General features: G+C 46.4%; 2 protein-coding genes across 3 annotated transcripts; one reads left to right on the top strand and one right to left on the bottom strand.

The window, feature by feature from the left end:
• The first annotated feature begins 27 nt into the window (after positions 1–27).
• On the top strand, positions 28–7,874 carry LOC117218634 (uncharacterized). Its single transcript, XM_076523701.1, has 7 exons — positions 28–165; positions 1,460–1,760; positions 1,837–2,239; positions 2,332–2,694; positions 2,794–3,199; positions 3,478–4,120; positions 5,727–7,874. The coding sequence occupies exons 3-7, from the start codon at positions 1,913–1,915 to the stop codon at positions 5,785–5,787; spliced, it is 1,800 nt and encodes a 599-aa protein (XP_076379816.1). The 5' UTR covers positions 28–165; positions 1,460–1,760; positions 1,837–1,912; the 3' UTR covers positions 5,788–7,874.
• A 976-nt stretch (positions 7,875–8,850) lies between these two features.
• LOC117218633 (ionotropic receptor 25a) lies at positions 8,851–17,156 on the bottom strand. 2 transcript variants are annotated; one of them, XM_033467180.2, is made up of 5 exons: positions 16,213–17,156; positions 14,890–16,031; positions 11,407–12,245; positions 10,228–10,557; positions 8,851–9,327 (listed from the first exon to the last, which is right to left on the bottom strand). In XM_033467180.2, the coding sequence occupies exons 1-5, from the start codon at positions 16,340–16,342 to the stop codon at positions 8,985–8,987; spliced, it is 2,784 nt and encodes a 927-aa protein (XP_033323071.2). In that variant the 5' UTR covers positions 16,343–17,156; the 3' UTR covers positions 8,851–8,984. The 2 variants fall into 2 exon arrangements, with proteins under 2 accessions (XP_033323071.2, XP_076379815.1); XM_076523700.1 differs by lacking the exons at positions 8,851–9,327; positions 10,228–10,557 and adding an exon at positions 11,160–11,289.
• Between the last annotated feature and the right edge of the window lie 272 nt (positions 17,157–17,428).

The following is a 17,428-nucleotide window of genomic DNA, read 5'->3' as shown; positions in this document are numbered from 1 at the left end:
TGAGAGGAACGATTTTAGGAACGCATCTCGAATCTTGTGCAAGAACCGACCAATTGGCAGCAACGAAAGGGGGAGGGGCACCAAAGCTTCAGTAGCCGCCATGTTTTTCTGTGAGTGGGGTGTGTAGAAGAGGCCGGGGTGAAAATCATCTCTCGAGGCATGCAGGTACGTCAAAATTCGAATAATTTCGTTTATTCGGCCGAGAAACGCGATTGCCTTCGATGTCGCGTGCTGACAGCCCGCAACCCGTGCGAGTCTCGGCTTGTTTCTGTTTCGTAACGTCACACGGTCAGACGTTTTCGACGCGAATGCTTATGACTCAGACGAAACGCATAGCGCAATCGAGCAAGGTTATTTGCATTGCTCGAGAGCGATGCGTCTGCCAACAATCCATATAGATAGACAGCCTTGGTGCGGCAGAATGCGTTCGAAATTGCAGTTTGTTTTCGTGCACCAGCCCGAGAGACATCTACCCAGCGGTCAAAGCTGGCCGATGATCCTCGCGAAAAACCACAAAACTTTTGGTGCCCTTCGCGTTTGATCGTTTCCGCGGCCGCGTATATAATCTGCCGATAAGCGGCTTTGACAGCATTTGATAACGGTGCACGAACGTTTCACACTGCCGATCTTGTCCTAACGTAATTGAATGCGATGCCCCTAAAACTCGTCTCCCAAGCCACGACGTGGAATATGTGTTTTTAGATCCACGATTCGTGCAACGTGACTTAACAGCCTCTAACGTAAACGCACGTTTCCAACTGCGTCTTATATTGTGCGCAAAAAATTTACGACCGACTCCGAGCCTCCGCGAACACGCGCTGTGTCGCTTGACGTTCGCGGACGTTCGAAAATCGCGAAACGCACAGGTCGATCGAACTTTTCGCGCCTCCCGAAGGGCAGAATTCGATTTTGAATTGCAAAATTGATTTTGCATCTATGATGAAACACCGTTGTCACGAAGCCTCATTTTCGATGACGTTTCGTAACACGGCGGTTTAATGTTACCCCGATGAATAAAGATAGGTTCGCGATTAACCCAACGTGTTATCTGAAAATGACATTAGTCACAAGTCAATCCCTAAGTAGTCAGCTGAAATATCTATGACTCATTTCGCTGTACATTTACATACCACTGCTGTGCGTATTTGACAACATCCGATGTTATCATCAGATACTAAATGCAACCATTTAAGGAATTAATAATTCACTTCTAGCTTTGTTTATCCGTACTATGTTTTGTTTATGTCTTCAACTTTCACTTTGCGTCTACTAATACATTGTTATTAACGAATTGCAACTAATATCCGTGTATCGTTGCATAACAACAAATAAAAGTTTTACACGATTAATTTGTTTATGAATTTTAGATTTTCAAGTTGTTTTTCAGAGTGTTTTTTTTCTGTATTCGTGATATCTTTATTGTACTATTTTATAATCGGAAAAAATTCTGGAATTTCAGCGTCAAAATGGGAAGGAAACTAAACTTGTTATCCTTCGCTAAGACCTGCCAGCCTCATTACTACAAAATATCCACCACCTGTGCACAAGAACCAAATAATTTTTAATCGACGTAACCAAAATTTCAAGGAATACTACCACTAATTGTGGGCTATGTAATTAAACTCAAGAAATTACAAGTAACCAAGAGGAAGAAAATAATATAACATTTATCAAGTAAATAAATGTCAAGGTGGTGGATTCCGTAAAATTGAAACATTAAAGGACAATAATATAATACAGTAACTCTATTATATAAATAGGTAAGTCCGGTTCTTGCTTTTCCTAATCGATGATCGATAACTTTCAATCGTATTTGAATCGATTTGTCCTTTTTAGGAGAGAAGATGATCACCCTGGAGGTAGTAGAGTCTGTGAAAGTTTTTGGGTCTAGGAGGAACTTTAATAAGAGGAAATGAGGAACCCGGCACTGCATCTGGTCGGGATAGCGGCGTCCCCTGGAGGAGGTGAAGTGTTCGGCACAAGGGCCGAGGAGGAGTTGCGTCAGTGGCTAGAGACGCGCCTGGACGAATTGGGAATAGACCCAATTGCGTACTCGCGGTTTGTGCTCAGCCTGCTGCGCCGCCCCGACTCGGCCCTAAGTCCTCCAGAAGAAGCTGTGGGTACAGGGAGGAACGGAGGACGTCGCATACGTGCCCGACCCAAAGCCAAGCTGCCAACGCAGGGAGACAGAGAACAGAGACGTGCTGTTGTGCAATGTCTAACAAGTGCTGCCGATAATGTGAGCACAATTAACCACCTTTGTCGCCGTTTTCGTGTGCAACTTTCTACAAAGATCTACCGTTGTTCTAATCGATTCGATGTCAATTACAGAAATGTGGAGTTGAAACACTGGTCGATGAATTATGTATGAAACTACGAGATTTGGAAGGTGGCGGCTCAAGCGAGAAAGAGGACGAATCCAAGAAATCTGATGACGAAAACAAGACAAGCTTAGAGTCGCTAACACCTCGCGATAGGGCTCTTAGATACTATGCAGCATTTCCTGCTTTGCAACCGGCAACTCTAAAGAAAGTCTCTCAGAGAAAGGAGAGAAATTTAGGAAACAACAACAACAACAACAATATTACCACAAACAACAACAACAACAACAGTAACAATAAAATCAACGGAGTTAGCTATAATAATAACAAGAACAATAATAAATCTCGCAATAAGAAAACTAAAATGTCCATTGTAAGTGTTTATAGAGTAGATTTTGTATTTGTTTCGTGTCTTCCGTATATGTGTAGCGGGTAAAAAAACAAACGATGACAATCGTGCGTTCTGATTTAGAGTATCGAGTCACGGAGATCAGAGGAAAAAGATAGCTTCGGATTTGTCAAATCAATGGAGCGCGAACGTGAAAAAGAGCGAGAATTAGAGCTGGATCAATTGAGATTGGCACAGTTGCAAGCGAAGTTTAACGAGAGCTTGGAAGCACTATGGGATTCAGGACCAGGCAATGCACAAGACACGGCTTCTATATGGGCGGCTCCCACTCTCTCTATTCCTTCAGGACCTCTTTGGCCGACAGACACTACCGAGACAATCTTTACTTTATCCACCTCGGACAATGGTTACGCTACTGACACACCGTACCAGGAATCAATTGTTGACGACTCGCCGCTCATTCCATGGGACATCGATTTGATCAGCATCGAGGATTACGCGGACGAATGTAGTAACAAGAATAAATCAGGTTGGTATCCCGGACCAGTTTCCACAATTTATGAGCATCACGATATAGTAATATTGACTTAAGTATATATCTAACGGATAGGAGATCGTTCGGAAATGTAAGTAAATGGTATGCGCACTAAGTTTAGACGTAGATCGCTATATCTGTGTCGTGCTACGAATGTTTCTCTTTCATTATCGTTTTCGTTTATCGTGTGTTCTTAAGTTTAGTCGCTGACCATTGCACCGACGTGTGGACCGTGTCGAGAGTAAACATACTGTGATATTCTAACATTTCAGAGAGTAACGTAAACTGGTCCGACTCAGCTATGGATGGGTCTTGGTACTGGAAAGGGCTCGGCAGCAATTTGACTGCCCTAGGCCGCAGTCCTCAGACAGGTAGCTGCTTCTTTCCAGTCGCACCCCGTAAAACACCCATAGGAACACGCAAAGAATCTCGTTCAAATCTGAAGGTGAACAACAGCCTGCCAGAGCCGGACGAGGACTTGCTCACTTCCGCTCGCACACACTTTCGTCCGATAAAGGATGACGGTCAGTGGGCCGATGGGACTACGTTTCCTGTAAACAATACCCTAGAGCGAGTCGCGTACCGCCGTTCCGATTCAGGAAACTTGTTGTACCTTCCCGGCGGTGAGAGCCCGTACATGGAGTACCGGGAGGGCGACTCGCCGATTCCTCCGGTATCGTCGAATCTAACGTTGAAATTCAGGGTGCGTCAGTGTGACAAGTGCGTTCAAACCGAGCCCATTCGATCTCCGGTCAAACGCAGAATTCTCTCCGAACAGGATCATTTCCATTATACTCCGGTCGGAGTGGAAGATACTGTTATTCGCGAAGAGGAGAAAGTCGAGAAAGATTGCTATGCATTGGGTCAACTGGGCTGGGTACGATCTAACGTACCTCTGCACAATGATAGGAAAAGGTAATCAACTAAAAGAGAACTATACACGGTTCTTCGCAGCTTCCTATGTTTTCTTTTGTTCTTTCTTTTTTTTCTACCATTTTATTTTATTCTTTCTTTAATTTGTACACGCTCTGGACCGCGCCGTGTTCCCATTTTTCCGCGGGAACCATAGTTTCTCAATGCAAAAGTATGGACACGGGCGTTCAAATTTTTCAGTTTCTCTTTATCTACGTAACCCTTTACCTACCAGCAGTTACCGAGCGGTTCTCGAAAGATAACTGATCTAAGCTTTTTTAATCGATTGGTCTCGAGTAATGTGAGAAGCTAGCTTCAATTGGCTCCCGGTAGGTAGAGCGTTGATCGCCGGACTTGAAAATTCGAAAAAGAAAAAAAGGGCTGTGAATTAGGAGCGGTTGGGAAACTATGCGTTTTTAGGTTCACGATCGTTTAAACGTTGCTCCCTCGAGCGAACTCGAGAGGGAGCAACGCTCGTCGCAAATACGGAGCGTATTTACTAGACCAAAGACCGATTGGCCAATTGGAACCGAAGCAAAATTTATGTTTGTTAATCGTTAGGACGTCGTAGAAATTTCGAAAGTATGCTTCTATTTTTTTCCCCTATTTTTTTGTTATGTTTGCCGTTGTGTGTCACAGTAAAAGCGTGAATCTCAGCGGTGTTTACCGGCTCGCCGGGTAAACGGCGTTAACGTTTAGGTTTAATACGCGAAGGTTCGGAAGCGGATACCTTTGGTTCGCCAGGAACCGAGTTCAAGTGACTCTTCAAGGTCGTTTACGCGATGTTCTCGAGCAATCGTCGTGCTGACCGTAACGTTTCGGTTACGAGATTGGAAGATAACCGGCGCGCGTTCCGCCGGCGATAGAGAAAATTCGACGACACGGTGGACAAAGCGGGGACACGATCTGCGACCTTGAACAGTAAATTGATTTTCGTGCTCGAGCAGAAACGAAAGATTGAGTTTTCGTTCGACGTTTGTTCGCGTCAATTTTTAGACGGCCGAGAAACAAATCGATTTTCTTTTCACGGAGTACTTCCGATCTTGAAGTTCATGCTTCTATTGTAACATGAAGGACGAGAAGTATGGAACAGGATGTCTCGGATGTTTATGGCACGATCAAGGGAGGTGGTGAAAAAGTAAGATAAAAATACAGCGTTAAATTAATCGATTTTTACTAAATTGATACGACCGTCGCCGACCATCGTGTTTTACTCGCTCGACGGATCGCGACGGTTCGTTCTGTATTTCTAACTTGCTCCTTCGCGGGGAATCGTTCCTGGTTGGATCATGAACGTTCGGACACCCTGTGTACACGTACGTAACATATATGTATATGTATACGTATGCGTAATCGATAGCGTGGCATGTAGCGACACGTTGCGAAATTAAAAGTATCGTCCTCCGAAGACCGCATATAACGAGCGTAGAAGAGATTCTTCATTGGCTTTGCGATGAACTGCGAGACGTCCGGTTTCCTCGGGATATCGCGACTTAGCGATTTATAATAGCATTATAGCGTTTGTAGCGCGTATACGGTCCGAGTACTTAGCCAGGAGCCGTGATTACAACGAAATCGTTTAACGTGTTTAATGTGTTTTTTTCGGTAGAAGGCACAGTAGCAGCTTCGGATGCCAGCCTCTGACGACTTTGCGTCCGTTGACCTTATGAGCCGGATAGATAACGAGCTGCTTAATATAAAAACGAAAGAACTAATAACACACACACACTCACGTACTAATGACACGAGCTAAAAAAAAAGAAAGATCGTAAACAGAGTACAGCGAACAAACGAGAATAATAACGTTGAAAGAATATAACTGAAACGACGACTGGAAATATCCGAGGTTTAGCTATGTACATGTTTTTTTTCCCCGAAAAAAAAAGATGGCGAAGAGAGACGGACAAACCGTTTAGAACGTGAACACGACACAGAGGGGGGGGCCTCTTGGCATGTGGAATTTGTTATGCATGTATCCAAGACGGCGCTATTAATAATAAATAAAATAATAAATAATAAATAATAGTAATAATAAATAAATAAACGACAAAAAAAAAGAAGTATCCCCCGGTTGTCGTCGAGCGAAACAAGCGAGTGGAAAGAATACGAAAAAAAAACATAAATAAATAAACGAGATAGCGAGACGAGAGGAAAAGAGGGAAATATTAAACGTTCATTTAGATAATTATCATTAACACTTTGACAAGTAAAGGAAAAAAAATGAAATGGAACAAAGTATAAAAAAAAAAACGTACAGTGTATATGTTACGCCAGTGTTTAAACAAAAAATTAAAAAAAATCACACGAATGGAGCGAGTGCGCGAGCGCGTGTGTGCCGCACGCCCGCCGACGAAAGAGAAAATTCAAAACGAAAAAAAAAGGTGAATTGTATCGAGAGAACGTAGTCCACAAGATTTCGTTTTTTTTGTAGCTTGTTGAATACTTTTACGTGAACTTTCGAGGGGGAGCGAGTGAACGCGCGAGAGAAAAACTGAGAGCTAGAGAGCATGAGTGAAAGGGAGCGAGTGAGAGAGAGAGAGAGAGAGAAAGAAAGAAAGAGAGAAAACGGCGAAAGAAAAAGAGACAAACGCAAAAAAAATTAGTGCGCTGATTTTTCTGATAGAAATGTATAGTAGAGAGAAAACGAGCAGAGAGTTTTCCTTTTTTCTGTTTCTCATCCGACGCGCGCAGACGCTCCGTGCGAGTCTCATTGGACGCGTTGCAAATTTCTAATGGAACAAGAAACGAGAGGAGAACGCGGAGAGGGAGGAAACGTCGGTAGCTAAGGAAAAAAAAAGAAAGAAAAAACAAAAACTCCTCTCGGGAAAATGAAACTAACGGAGAGCGAGCGAGAGCAGATTCGAGGACACAGAGTATGTACTTACGAGAGAACGGAGAACGGATGAAGCAGAGAAAAGTAGAAACTAATTTAAAAACGACGATAAAGTGCCGCACGATAATTGAACCGTAAAAAAAAAAGAAGCGATCGTCGAAGTACTGTTCTATTTTCTTGTTGTTTTTTTTTCGTAATTATTAATGGATTATCTTAATCGTATCTTCCCCCTAATTATAATTTAACTCTCCCTAGAAGATTTAACGCCCTAACCATCCCCCCCATTTCCACCCCCTTGTCCATCGGAATCCCGTGTTTCGAAGGAAATCAACGGTCCCCAGTAATCCAATGCTTTTCCTGTGCTCCCTCAGAGGAAATATATCGGATAACTGAAAGAGAGAATGAGATTGCGAGCGAGCGAGAGAGAGAGAGAGAGAAAGAGAGCGAGCGAGAGAACGAGGGAGAAAGAGAAACGTACACGTGAAGAAAAAGGAAAAACGGAATTATAACGAAAAAAACAAAATTAAAAGAACAAAAACTAAATAAATAAAAAAGGGAGAGTGAGGGGGGAAACGTGTAGTCCGGAGAGGGGGAGAGAGAGAGAGAGAGAATGAGAAAGTGGCGCACGCCCTCGCCTCGGGATGGGGGCGTGAACGAGGAACGTTATTAGAGAACGAAAAATGCCTTTCAAACGAGAAATAAAAAGAACCAGGATGAATATGTATGCTAAGGCGTGTTGCGAGGATGTTGACGACGGAGTCACGTTTCAAACAGGGGTCGTTCACGGAAACGACGAACGGACCGTGTCCAACAAAGCGACGGAACGAAAGCCAGAGGATAGAAAGAACAAATCGGAGTATGTGTTCTCTGCGCGAAATCATGTACGCGAAGGGAGTAACCAAATAAAGGCATTGCAAACGCTGACTCTTCGTCGATGTGTTGTTTCACCCAAATTATGTCTTCCGTCTCATTCTCACACTCCAGAGCCCATGAAAATCCGTCCAGAATGGTTCCTGGCCTGTAATTCCAATAAACTCCGGAAAATCTCTTTAAGGGTGCAACAATTTTTTACGAGAACACAGAGCTACTGGAACATAGACGCTTATAGAGATCATCGATCCGCCATTCTTATCGGCAGAAATCCCCGAAAAATAGTCGAAATTCTATTAGATCCGATTTCCTTTCCAAATATCGAGATTGCACAATTTAATCTTGAGGAAGGCGATAGAGCGAAACATCGACGTTCATTACAGAGGTCATAATACAGTAATGTCTCTCTAATTGACGCTCAGATTGTCCACAAAAATGGACAATTTGGGAAGAGGAGATACGATTATCCGAGCCTTGCGGCTCATTTTTACAATTGTTGACAATTTATAACTATAAAAACGAGCCAAAAGGCTCGAATAATCGCATCTCCTCTTCCCAAATTGTCCAGTTTTGTGGACAATCTGGGCAATCAATTAGAGAGACATTACTGTATTAATTTTTATTGAATTAAACTTGTATAATCTCAGCGCGAATTAGGGAGAAATTGCCAGTGCAGTAAATCCTCCCGAATTGTCCCTCAGCTTATAAACAAAAATGGACAATTTGTGAAGAGGGAATGCGATTTATTAGTCTCGCTTTTACAATTGTTGACAATTCGTAACTATAAAAATGAACCGCGAAGCTCAAACAATCGTATCTCCTCTTCCCAAATTGTCCATTTTTCTGCACAATCTGAGCGTCAGTCGTTCTGTCGGTAGAGATAGTTTCGATGCTGTCGGGTCTAATAAACTCGAGAAAATCGGAGACAATATTTTGCCAACGAAACAAAACTTCTGCCAACAAGAAGTTTCAAAAACGATGCGCAATCGATCCACCGTATCATCCCAAAATGTGTCCATTACAATTCTCATCTTCGTAACACGATCGTTTCGCCCATTTTATTCAATATTTTTTAATCCAATAATCATAGTTCCGGAGGTTGGCGAACTCAGGGAAATACAAAGTTATGTACACATTGTTTTGCGAAACGGTATAGAGATCTCTTTAGAATCTGGCTCGGAACTGCGCGGCCTGGAAGCCGTGCGCGGGCGGAGGCTGTAATTGGAACCTAAGCGGTTTCACTTTCGTGACTTTGCCCTTGGGCGGGCTGATCCGATCGATCTTAGTGATCTTCGCGCGACGTCGATAGTACCAGTATTCGAAGATCAGCGTTAGGCAGGCGAAGATAATCCCGAGAAATATGACCACGAACACGCCTCCGATATTGTGGATGCTGATCCCGTCGCTTTGGCTGTTCTCCGCGTCGCAGTCCTTCCTCGCCGGGTTCTTCTTCCACCACTTGTCCTTCAGCTTCTCCAGCTTCCTCTTGTTCAGCAGTTGCAGAATCCTGAAACGAATAGACGGCCGAAGATTAGCATTTGTTGCGTCGAATAAGTGCATACTCGTGTGCCGAACACAGTCAATTCTTCGTAATTAACGATTTGGGAAGAGGAGATGCGATTATTTGAGTTGTTGATAATCAATATATAGGGTGTCCGAAAAATGTCTTTCAATCCGAAAGTGGCGGGTTCCTCGGGTCATTCGAAGCAACTTTTTTCTTTACAACAATTTTCTCCGAGGCACCGTTAACGAGTTATTAAATTTTATTAAATTTTCATTACAGGCTCGGATGAAAAACTTCAAGAAGAGAGTTTATTACTTTTCTCGTCGATCCGAGTGAGAATAAAATTAAACAAAAAGCTGTAATTTCAGTCGTAATCTCTGTGGTCTAAAAAAATTCAAGTCTTCCAGTCCGGTCTGAGAAAAGTCATTGCGTTTCAAAAAGGTGTTCGTCTCGAGGTTGGAGGCGTACGAAAAAGTGTCGGTGAAAGCGACGGATATTCTCGTGCCGTGATTTATTCGCGAAGGGTCTATCGTTTTAGGTCCGTCGGACGCGACGTTTGGATCGCGTCGCGATCGCGACGGTCGTAAGCTGTTCGACGGACCGTGTCGGGCTACCACGCGGTCGCTTTCGAATGGAATTTTAGTCGAACGGTTAACGAACGTTGATTCGTCGTTGGTGAAAAAAACTGCTTTTCGGCGGAGCCGCGTACAGGCATTCGAAAGCTCGCCGAGGCGGAAACCGATAGGGCCAGCTTTCGGAAAGCCCGAGGATGTAGAAAACGCGAGGAACCGTGAATCGTCGAATGCCTCGACGGAAAAATCGAGCAAATCCCCGAGCGACTGTTTGCGTTCCGAGGTTGCACCACTGGTGGTGTATCGGCTGTATCGAGAACTATTTACGTACGCGTTGTTGAACTGATCTTTCAACGGCGATCCCTGCTGAACAGCGATCGCGAACGGTTTCCTCGAGAAATCCTCGCCCACTTGGATCAGATCGCAGTTCGTCATGGTGAGGTACTTAATGATCGTCGAGTCCTCTATGTAAGCGAACTCGTTGTTCGAATTCTGACGTCGAACGCGCTGCAATGCCTCCTCTACGGAGGCCGGGAAACCGGCTTCCTCCATCGCTTGCAACATCTTCGTGTATTTGTCGCTGACCGGGTAGTCCCAAACCGCCAGATTCGCTCTGTCCAGGTCGGACAGGCTGTCGTTCAGGCTCATCTCCCTCCAGATTCTACATGGACAATCGCGCTAAATCTTATCGGCATGCGATCGACGCGTTAACGCGTCAAGCGAAGGAAATTAAGAGAAAAGCATTTCAGTCATCGACTAGTAGACGAGTCCCTCTATCGTTTAAAAAATATTCAAATCGTTTAGCTCAGTATTAACCTTTTAGGCACGACGCGCCACTACAGTGGCTTGCTCTAGTAGCTCACTCGCTCATCGTTTGAATCAAATAATCGTCTTCGTATGCATTGTTTCACACTTCTTTTGTCTTCGCATCGATTTACAACAGTCTACAGGGTGTCCCAAATATGTCTCGCAATCCGGAAATGGCGGGTACCTCGGATCATTCGAAGCAACTTCTTCCTTTACAAAAATGTTCTCCGAGGCAGCGTTAACGAGTTATTAACGAAAAACAGTGACCAATAAGAATCGAGTACGGCTGACGCGAGGCGGCCCAGCCAACCAGCGCGCGAAGCCCAGTTCCGCCCATTGGCTCGATCGCCTCGCGCTAGCCGAGCTCGCCTCTCATTGGTCACTGTTTTTCGTTGATAACTCGTTAACGGTGCCTCGGAGAACATTTTTGTAAAGGAAAGAGTTGCTTCAAATGGCCTGAGCAATCCGCCACTTTCGGATTGCGAGTCATTTTTGGGACACCCTGTATATACAGTATCAGACTCTGTACAGTACACGTCAGACTCTGCCGTCCAGAGAAATAGCCTCGCGCAGAATTCAGCCGTACCTAAAAGGTTAATTATGAAAATATGCCAAATATAATATAATAATATCAATATAATACCGCGTATACAATAAATATAATATAATACCGAAGCTCGCTCCGATCGAATCGGAGACTTACTCGTAAAACTTCAATTCGATGTTGGCCATCCTTTTGAAATAGATATAAGCCGACGAGTTTATGGTCGGCGCGTACTGGATCTTGTACTGTTTGCTGAGATCCTCCAGCGTCTCGATCGGTATCTCGAGCCTCGAAACCGTGAGGAACGCGGCCAGATTCGCGGTGTAGGAGGCGATTATGATGAACCCGAAGAGCCACCACGTCGCGGCCACGAGCCTGCCGGACAGGTTCTTCGGCGCTTCTCCGCCGCCCTGAGGCGTCAGGGAGGTCATGCAAAACCAGAAGCACTCCCTCAGGTTGAACTCCCTCTTCTCGTCGTCGTTCCTGTACTTCTCGCGGTTGTTCTGGTAGCTGTACGGCGACCACCTGTCGAACATCCAGAGCAGCACGCTGGTGAACAGGTAGGCTGCCAGTATGCAGAACCAGACCTCGCTCTCGAGCACGGTGAGGAACTTGAAGAGCGACGTGGTCGTCTTCGTCTTCAGCATCATGATGGACAGGCCGACCAGATCGTAGAACGGCACCGTAAAATCGACGATCCTCTCGCGTTCCGCCGTCACCCACAAAGCGCTCAGCGCTATGTCCGCCCTTTTCGTGATCAGCTCCTTCATCATGCCGCTCCAACTGTTGTCCTGGTTCAGGTTACCGAACAACCCGTCCTCCGTCTCGCGGATCTCGTAATGGAACCCCACCATCTCCTTGATCTCGTTCAGCAAGTCGATACAGAAGCCGTAGTACTCGTTCTTCTGCTTGTCGAACATCACGAAGGGAGGGTAGATCACCGTGACCACCCTGTAGCTCTTCACCGCGGTCGCGTTCATCACCCTCTCGTTCGTAATCTTCGCAGAATCAGGATATTAGTTCGATCTTCTCGATCGCTTCTCGATCCCTGCAGCGGCCAGGGCCGACGGATCTCGTCTCGCGAGAACTATGACAGCTTCGGAGAGGCTTTCGGGTCTATGGGGATCGTCGGTAGACTGCGGATTTTCGCGCGGAATAAAAATTGTTTGTTCCGATCGCCGGGAACAGTGGCTACGTAAATCTTTCCTTCGTTTTCGAGTACAGTAATTTCTCCCTAATTCGCGTTCAGATTGCACACCGAGAAAGGACAATTCGGGAAGAGGAGATACGATCGTTCGAGCCTCGCGGCTCGTTTGTATAGTTACCGATTGTCAACAATTATAAAAGCGAGGCTCTAATAATCGTATCGCCTCTTCCCAAATTGTTTATTTTTGTTTATAATAGCTGAGAGATAATTCGGGAGGATTTACTGCACTGGCAATTTCTATTACAGTAATTTCTCCCTAATTCGCGCTGAAATTGCGCACAAAAATGGACAATTTAGGAAGAAGAGATACGATTATTCGAGCCTCGCGGCTCGTTTTTATAGTTACCGATTGTCAACAACTATAAAAGCGAGGCTCGAATAATCGTATCGCCTCTTCCCAAATTGTTTATTTTTGTTTATAGGCTGAGAGATAATTCGGGAGGATTTTTTGCACTGGCAATTTCTATTACAGCAATTTCTCTAATCCGAGTATCCGATTCCCTAATTCGCACTGAGATTGTACACAAAAATGGACAATTCAGGAAGAAGAGACATGATTATTCGAACCTTGCGGTGCGTTTTTATAGTTTCGAACTGTATTTCGAATTGAGATTTTTGTCACGAAGAAACGAGGGTACAGTAATTTCTCCCTAATTCGCGCTCGGATTGCGCACAAAAATGGACGACTTGGGAAGATATATATATATATATATATATATATATATATATATATATATATATATATATATATATATAAAGTTAATGACTGAATTTTCTTGATCCGGACATAAATCGTTATAAAACTGACAAAAATTCTATACAAATACAATCCTTCCGTCGTTAGAAAACAATAACGTACGTCAGTTACATTTAGAATTCGGCAGCTTTGGTGTTAAATCCTTCCGACATCTTTACCGTTTACGATCGCGCTTGCTATTGTCAGAAAGGCGTAAGGTCCGCAGTCTAACCAGATACCATTTCATAGAAAATATGATGGATACGACGCTCGATATTGCGTGTTACATTGCGGCAGAATATTGCTACTTACAGGATGTAATAGAAGCTGTCGGGTGGTATTATAGGGGCAGAAATTTGATGGCCGACGATAACTGCGCGTTTAAAGAGCGCGCCGAGTCGACTTCGCGGATTCCCTTCGCTCGGGTCTCCGGCTCGCGAGCACCCAGAGATCCTCGCAGTAAATTCTACGTGTGTCAGGTGTTAGAGAATTCCGCGAAACAACGGCCGCGAATGCCGGAGCACGTTTACGTGCCCGCGGGCTTTCGCTGCGGCGTGCACCCGATAAACAAACGAAGTTGCATGTGTTATCTTCATCGGCGCGCTTCGTTATCGGTAACGGTAAAAGGTGTAAATAAATGTGGTGAAGCCGCGTGTCAAGGACACGGTCACCGGGCCGGTCAAGGGTCACGGTCAAGGAATTATCGCAGCTGTAATTTTCCCTCCGATTATTCCAAGCGGCGAATCGTTTCTCTATGGGCAAACGGAAACGCGAGAAATTCAACGAAGAAGCTTCTTTCGCAGAAATATTCACGGTTGTTCCGAATGTACGTGTTTCAAGCATGAAACGATCGGAAAATTTTGATCTAACCCTGAGATCCGTTCCCGTCCGCGCGACGTCGATCGTACGCAGATTGCGGCGCGGAAAAACGGAGCCGCGGCGGATTTTTGTCGGGCAAATTTTTCAACAACGAATTTCGAAACGCGCTCCAGCCGTGACATTCGATTATCGAGACCCGCCGTCCTCGCGTGACTCAAAACCACCATTTTTTCGTAGATCAATAGACCGACCCAATTTCCCGTTGCGATAATGTCACGCACAGGCCTCCCCGTCGGTCGTCTTCGTGCGCAATAAATACTAAAGTACCATTCCCGGGGAATTAAACGAATCGCCGGGCCGAGTCGTCGATACTCTGACATTTTTCAATTCTTCGACTCGTGTGCACGAACCGTGGCTATTTCGTCCCTGGATCGCGCGATATCGCCGGTTTCTTTCCAACAAAAGCGAAGCGACCGATTGATTAATTATTGATTTAATTTCCCCCGGTTCAGAAAGCGAAGGTGACGTCGTTCGACCGAAAACGACGTTCTCGTTTGATCGCACCGAGCAGCGACGAGGAAGAAATTTATTAAATTAGGGTTACATTAACCCTTAGCGCTCAGATTGCGCAGGCAAATGGACAGTTTGGGAAGAGGAGATACGATTATTCGAGCCTTGCAGCTCGTTTTTATATTTCTTGACAATTCGCAACCATGAAAACGAACCGCCAGGCTCGAATAATCGCATCTCTTCTTCCCAAATTCTCTATATTTGTGAACAATCTCAGCGTCAATTAGGGAGACATTACTGTACCGTGTTGTACGAGGTTTACACGCTTGGACAATTCTCTTATCGCGTCCTCCCTCGTCCCTCGACTTACCTGCAAGGGCATCGAGAGGCTGACATTCCAGGATCCGCTATCGATCATCGGCAAAACCTCTCCGTCCTCGATGTTCACCAGGTGAATGGACATCTCGAACTTGGCATGATGCTTGCCGTTCTTGGTTCCCCAATGGATGCCGGCGTAAGTGGGCGTCGTGTCCGCGTAGGCGGCCTCGAGCTTCGCCAGGAAGTCGAACTTCCTCTCGGGCGTGTTGGTGTTGTTGTACCGATCGCAGGTGATGTGCTTGGGCAGCTTGGGCCAGTCGCCGTCGTCCACCGCCAGCTTCATCGCTTTGACCGCCAGCTGAACGAGATCGTAGTAGAAAGCGGACGAGACGAGCGGCTTCGGCAAATCAACTTCGGCGATCTGCTCCTTCCGGTCCCGGAACTCCGGGCGCATGAAGAGCACCGTGATGTTCTTGCAGCTGCACATCGGCTCGACGTCGCTCTCCGGGGTCAGCAAGAACCAGCCGTACTTCTTGCCGGTGAAGTTCAAAGACTCGGCCGCCTCCAGAACGACGTTCATGGTGCTGGCGTCGCTCAGGACGAAGTAATTAACGATGTCCAAGTCCCTCAGCTTCGACAGCTGCGTCCGCACGTCCGCCTCCCGTCTGGTCACCTCGTGGATCACGTGCCTGGTCGGCACGTTCAGCAACAGGCTCTTGTACTTGTGGTCCATCACGAAGTTCCCGTCGTAGAGGATCGCGGCGTTCGTGATCGTCAACCTAAGGGCCAGCTGCTTCACCGCCTCCGGGATCAGGTCCGCCGGAGGCATCACCTGGATCAAGTACTCCGCTTGATCCTCGTTCAAGTTCCTCCAGTAGATCAAGTCTCCCTCCTGACCGTACTGCGCGGACAGAGTGGGGACCCCCATCGCGGCCGTGAACGAGTTCGCTATCTTGGCCATCAGACCCGCCATGGTCGTGTCCAGAATCACGTCCGGGACTCGGAGGTCCTCCCCGTCGTCCACCGCGGAGTCCCAGGCGTCGCAGATGTGGTCCAGAGTGTCGTTCACGTTGGTCCCGTTGATCTGAACCGACCAGACCTTGCCGACGTACTCCGGGAACTTCTCCTTGAGCGTCTTCAGCCCGGCTAGGATGCTCTTGTTGGCCACGGTGTTCTTCTCGTCGTTCACGATGACTAAAGAGCGGACGTTAGATAATTGGTGCATCGATCGCGAGCGGTATTTAGACAGGGTGTTTCGACGAGAGCGCGGCGTCAGGCTTGCAACGCTCGTCGAAGAAGCAGCCGGGTCTCTCGTCGGACCACCCTGCGTCTGTCTCGAAAGCAACGAGGAAGAAAGTCAGCGCGAGACACTTACAGAGGTTGACAGGCCTACTTCCGCCGGTGGATTCCTTGTCGGTGGCGATGCTGTCGTCTTTCCCGTGAACCGGAAACCCGGCCCGAAGCAGGAGGAAGCCGCACAGAGCGGTCGCGAGGAACGATTTCATTTGTAAAGCGGAAACAGCCGCGAAGAATCACGTTCGCCGTTGAGCGCTCGCCGAGGCGCTGTTCGATTCGCGTCTAAACGTTCGGCATTCGGAGTCGAAGAGCAATCGATGGGGCGCAATCCGACACCCTCGTGGACTTGTGATCGGCGTCGACGACAAGTCGCGGCCGGAAACCGGGCGGAAATCGGTCAAGCAACTGAGCCCTCGAAACGAAGCCACAGGGGTGGCTCGCTCCATTTCATTCGTGTTTGCCCACCGGTTGCCGCGGGGATGACCTAATCAATTTCTCGACAACGCAACTACGCGACTGTCTCTTCCCGTTTTATTTTTCGTTTGGCCGGGCTGTCTATCGTCCCGCGAAAATTTCTTGTAGATCGCTCTTCTGGACGAGCATCGGCGACTCCGAGACCGCGAAGACCGCGACGCGACGCGACGCGACGCTCTCTGCCGCGAATTTGCATGACGGTAGTCGCGTGTCTCGAGATCCTGCTATCCGCTAATTGACCATCGGTCGGTCGATCGTCGCTTTTCCCGCGGCGCAACGCGTCCATCGTTCGTTTCGAGAGCTCGCGACGTGACGCGACGTGACGTGACTCGGCACGGTGTCGCGAAATGTCCGCGACTTTCCCCTTCGATTCCCCCGCAAATCATCCCCTTCGCGGCAACAAATCGCTCGAATCGTATTTCACTCGACGGCCACCGCACGATGATCACGATTCCAGAAAACGTGGTCGAGAGAATGCTTTGAGATACTTTCTTTTTCTTCGGATACTTTGTTCGCGCTCCGATAAAAGCGCGGACGCACTAATTACCGCGGCTATGCACTCGTTTCGCGAGAGAAACGAACTGGTCGATGTAAAGATATTATAAAGATATTATAATTTAAGATATAATTATTATATAATTATTATTTGATATTATAATTTATTATTATTATATTATAAAGATATTAACACTATGCCGCCCGGTGGCACCACGCTGGCGCCATGCAAAAACTATCTGTTGTATGCCGATGGTACCGCTTTGGTGCCATTTTAAAAAACTGAAATAACATTTGAACTATATTTCTTGGCGGTTAAAAGGCAG

This window comes from Megalopta genalis, chromosome 7 (genome assembly GCF_051020955.1).
Source record: "Megalopta genalis isolate 19385.01 chromosome 7, iyMegGena1_principal, whole genome shotgun sequence".
NCBI lineage: Eukaryota > Metazoa > Arthropoda > Insecta > Hymenoptera > Halictidae > Megalopta > Megalopta genalis.
This window is presented reverse-complemented; position numbering and strand designations above follow the sequence as displayed.

Bases quoted from the DNA above. Each gene is read 5' to 3' on its own strand.
- LOC117218634 (XM_076523701.1), top strand. From the start codon at position 1,913: ATGAGGAACCCGGCACTGCATCTGGTCGGGATAGCGGCGTCCCCTGGA. The intron at 3,200-3,477 runs GTTGGTATCCCG...CTAACATTTCAG, and splicing joins TAGTAACAAGAATAAATCAG to AGAGTAACGTAAACTGGTCC. The intron at 4,121-5,726 runs GTAATCAACTAA...TTTTTTCGGTAG, and splicing joins CTGCACAATGATAGGAAAAG to AAGGCACAGTAGCAGCTTCG.
- LOC117218633 (XM_033467180.2), bottom strand. From the start codon at position 16,342: ATGAAATCGTTCCTCGCGACCGCTCTGTGCGGCTTCCTCCTGCTTCGG. The intron at 16,032-16,212 runs GTAAGTGTCTCG...TCCGCTCTTTAG, and splicing joins AAGTAGGCCTGTCAACCTCT to TCATCGTGAACGACGAGAAG. The intron at 9,328-10,227 runs GTACGTAAATAG...TATTCGTTTCAG, and splicing joins AAAGATCAGTTCAACAACGC to GATTCTGCAACTGCTGAACA.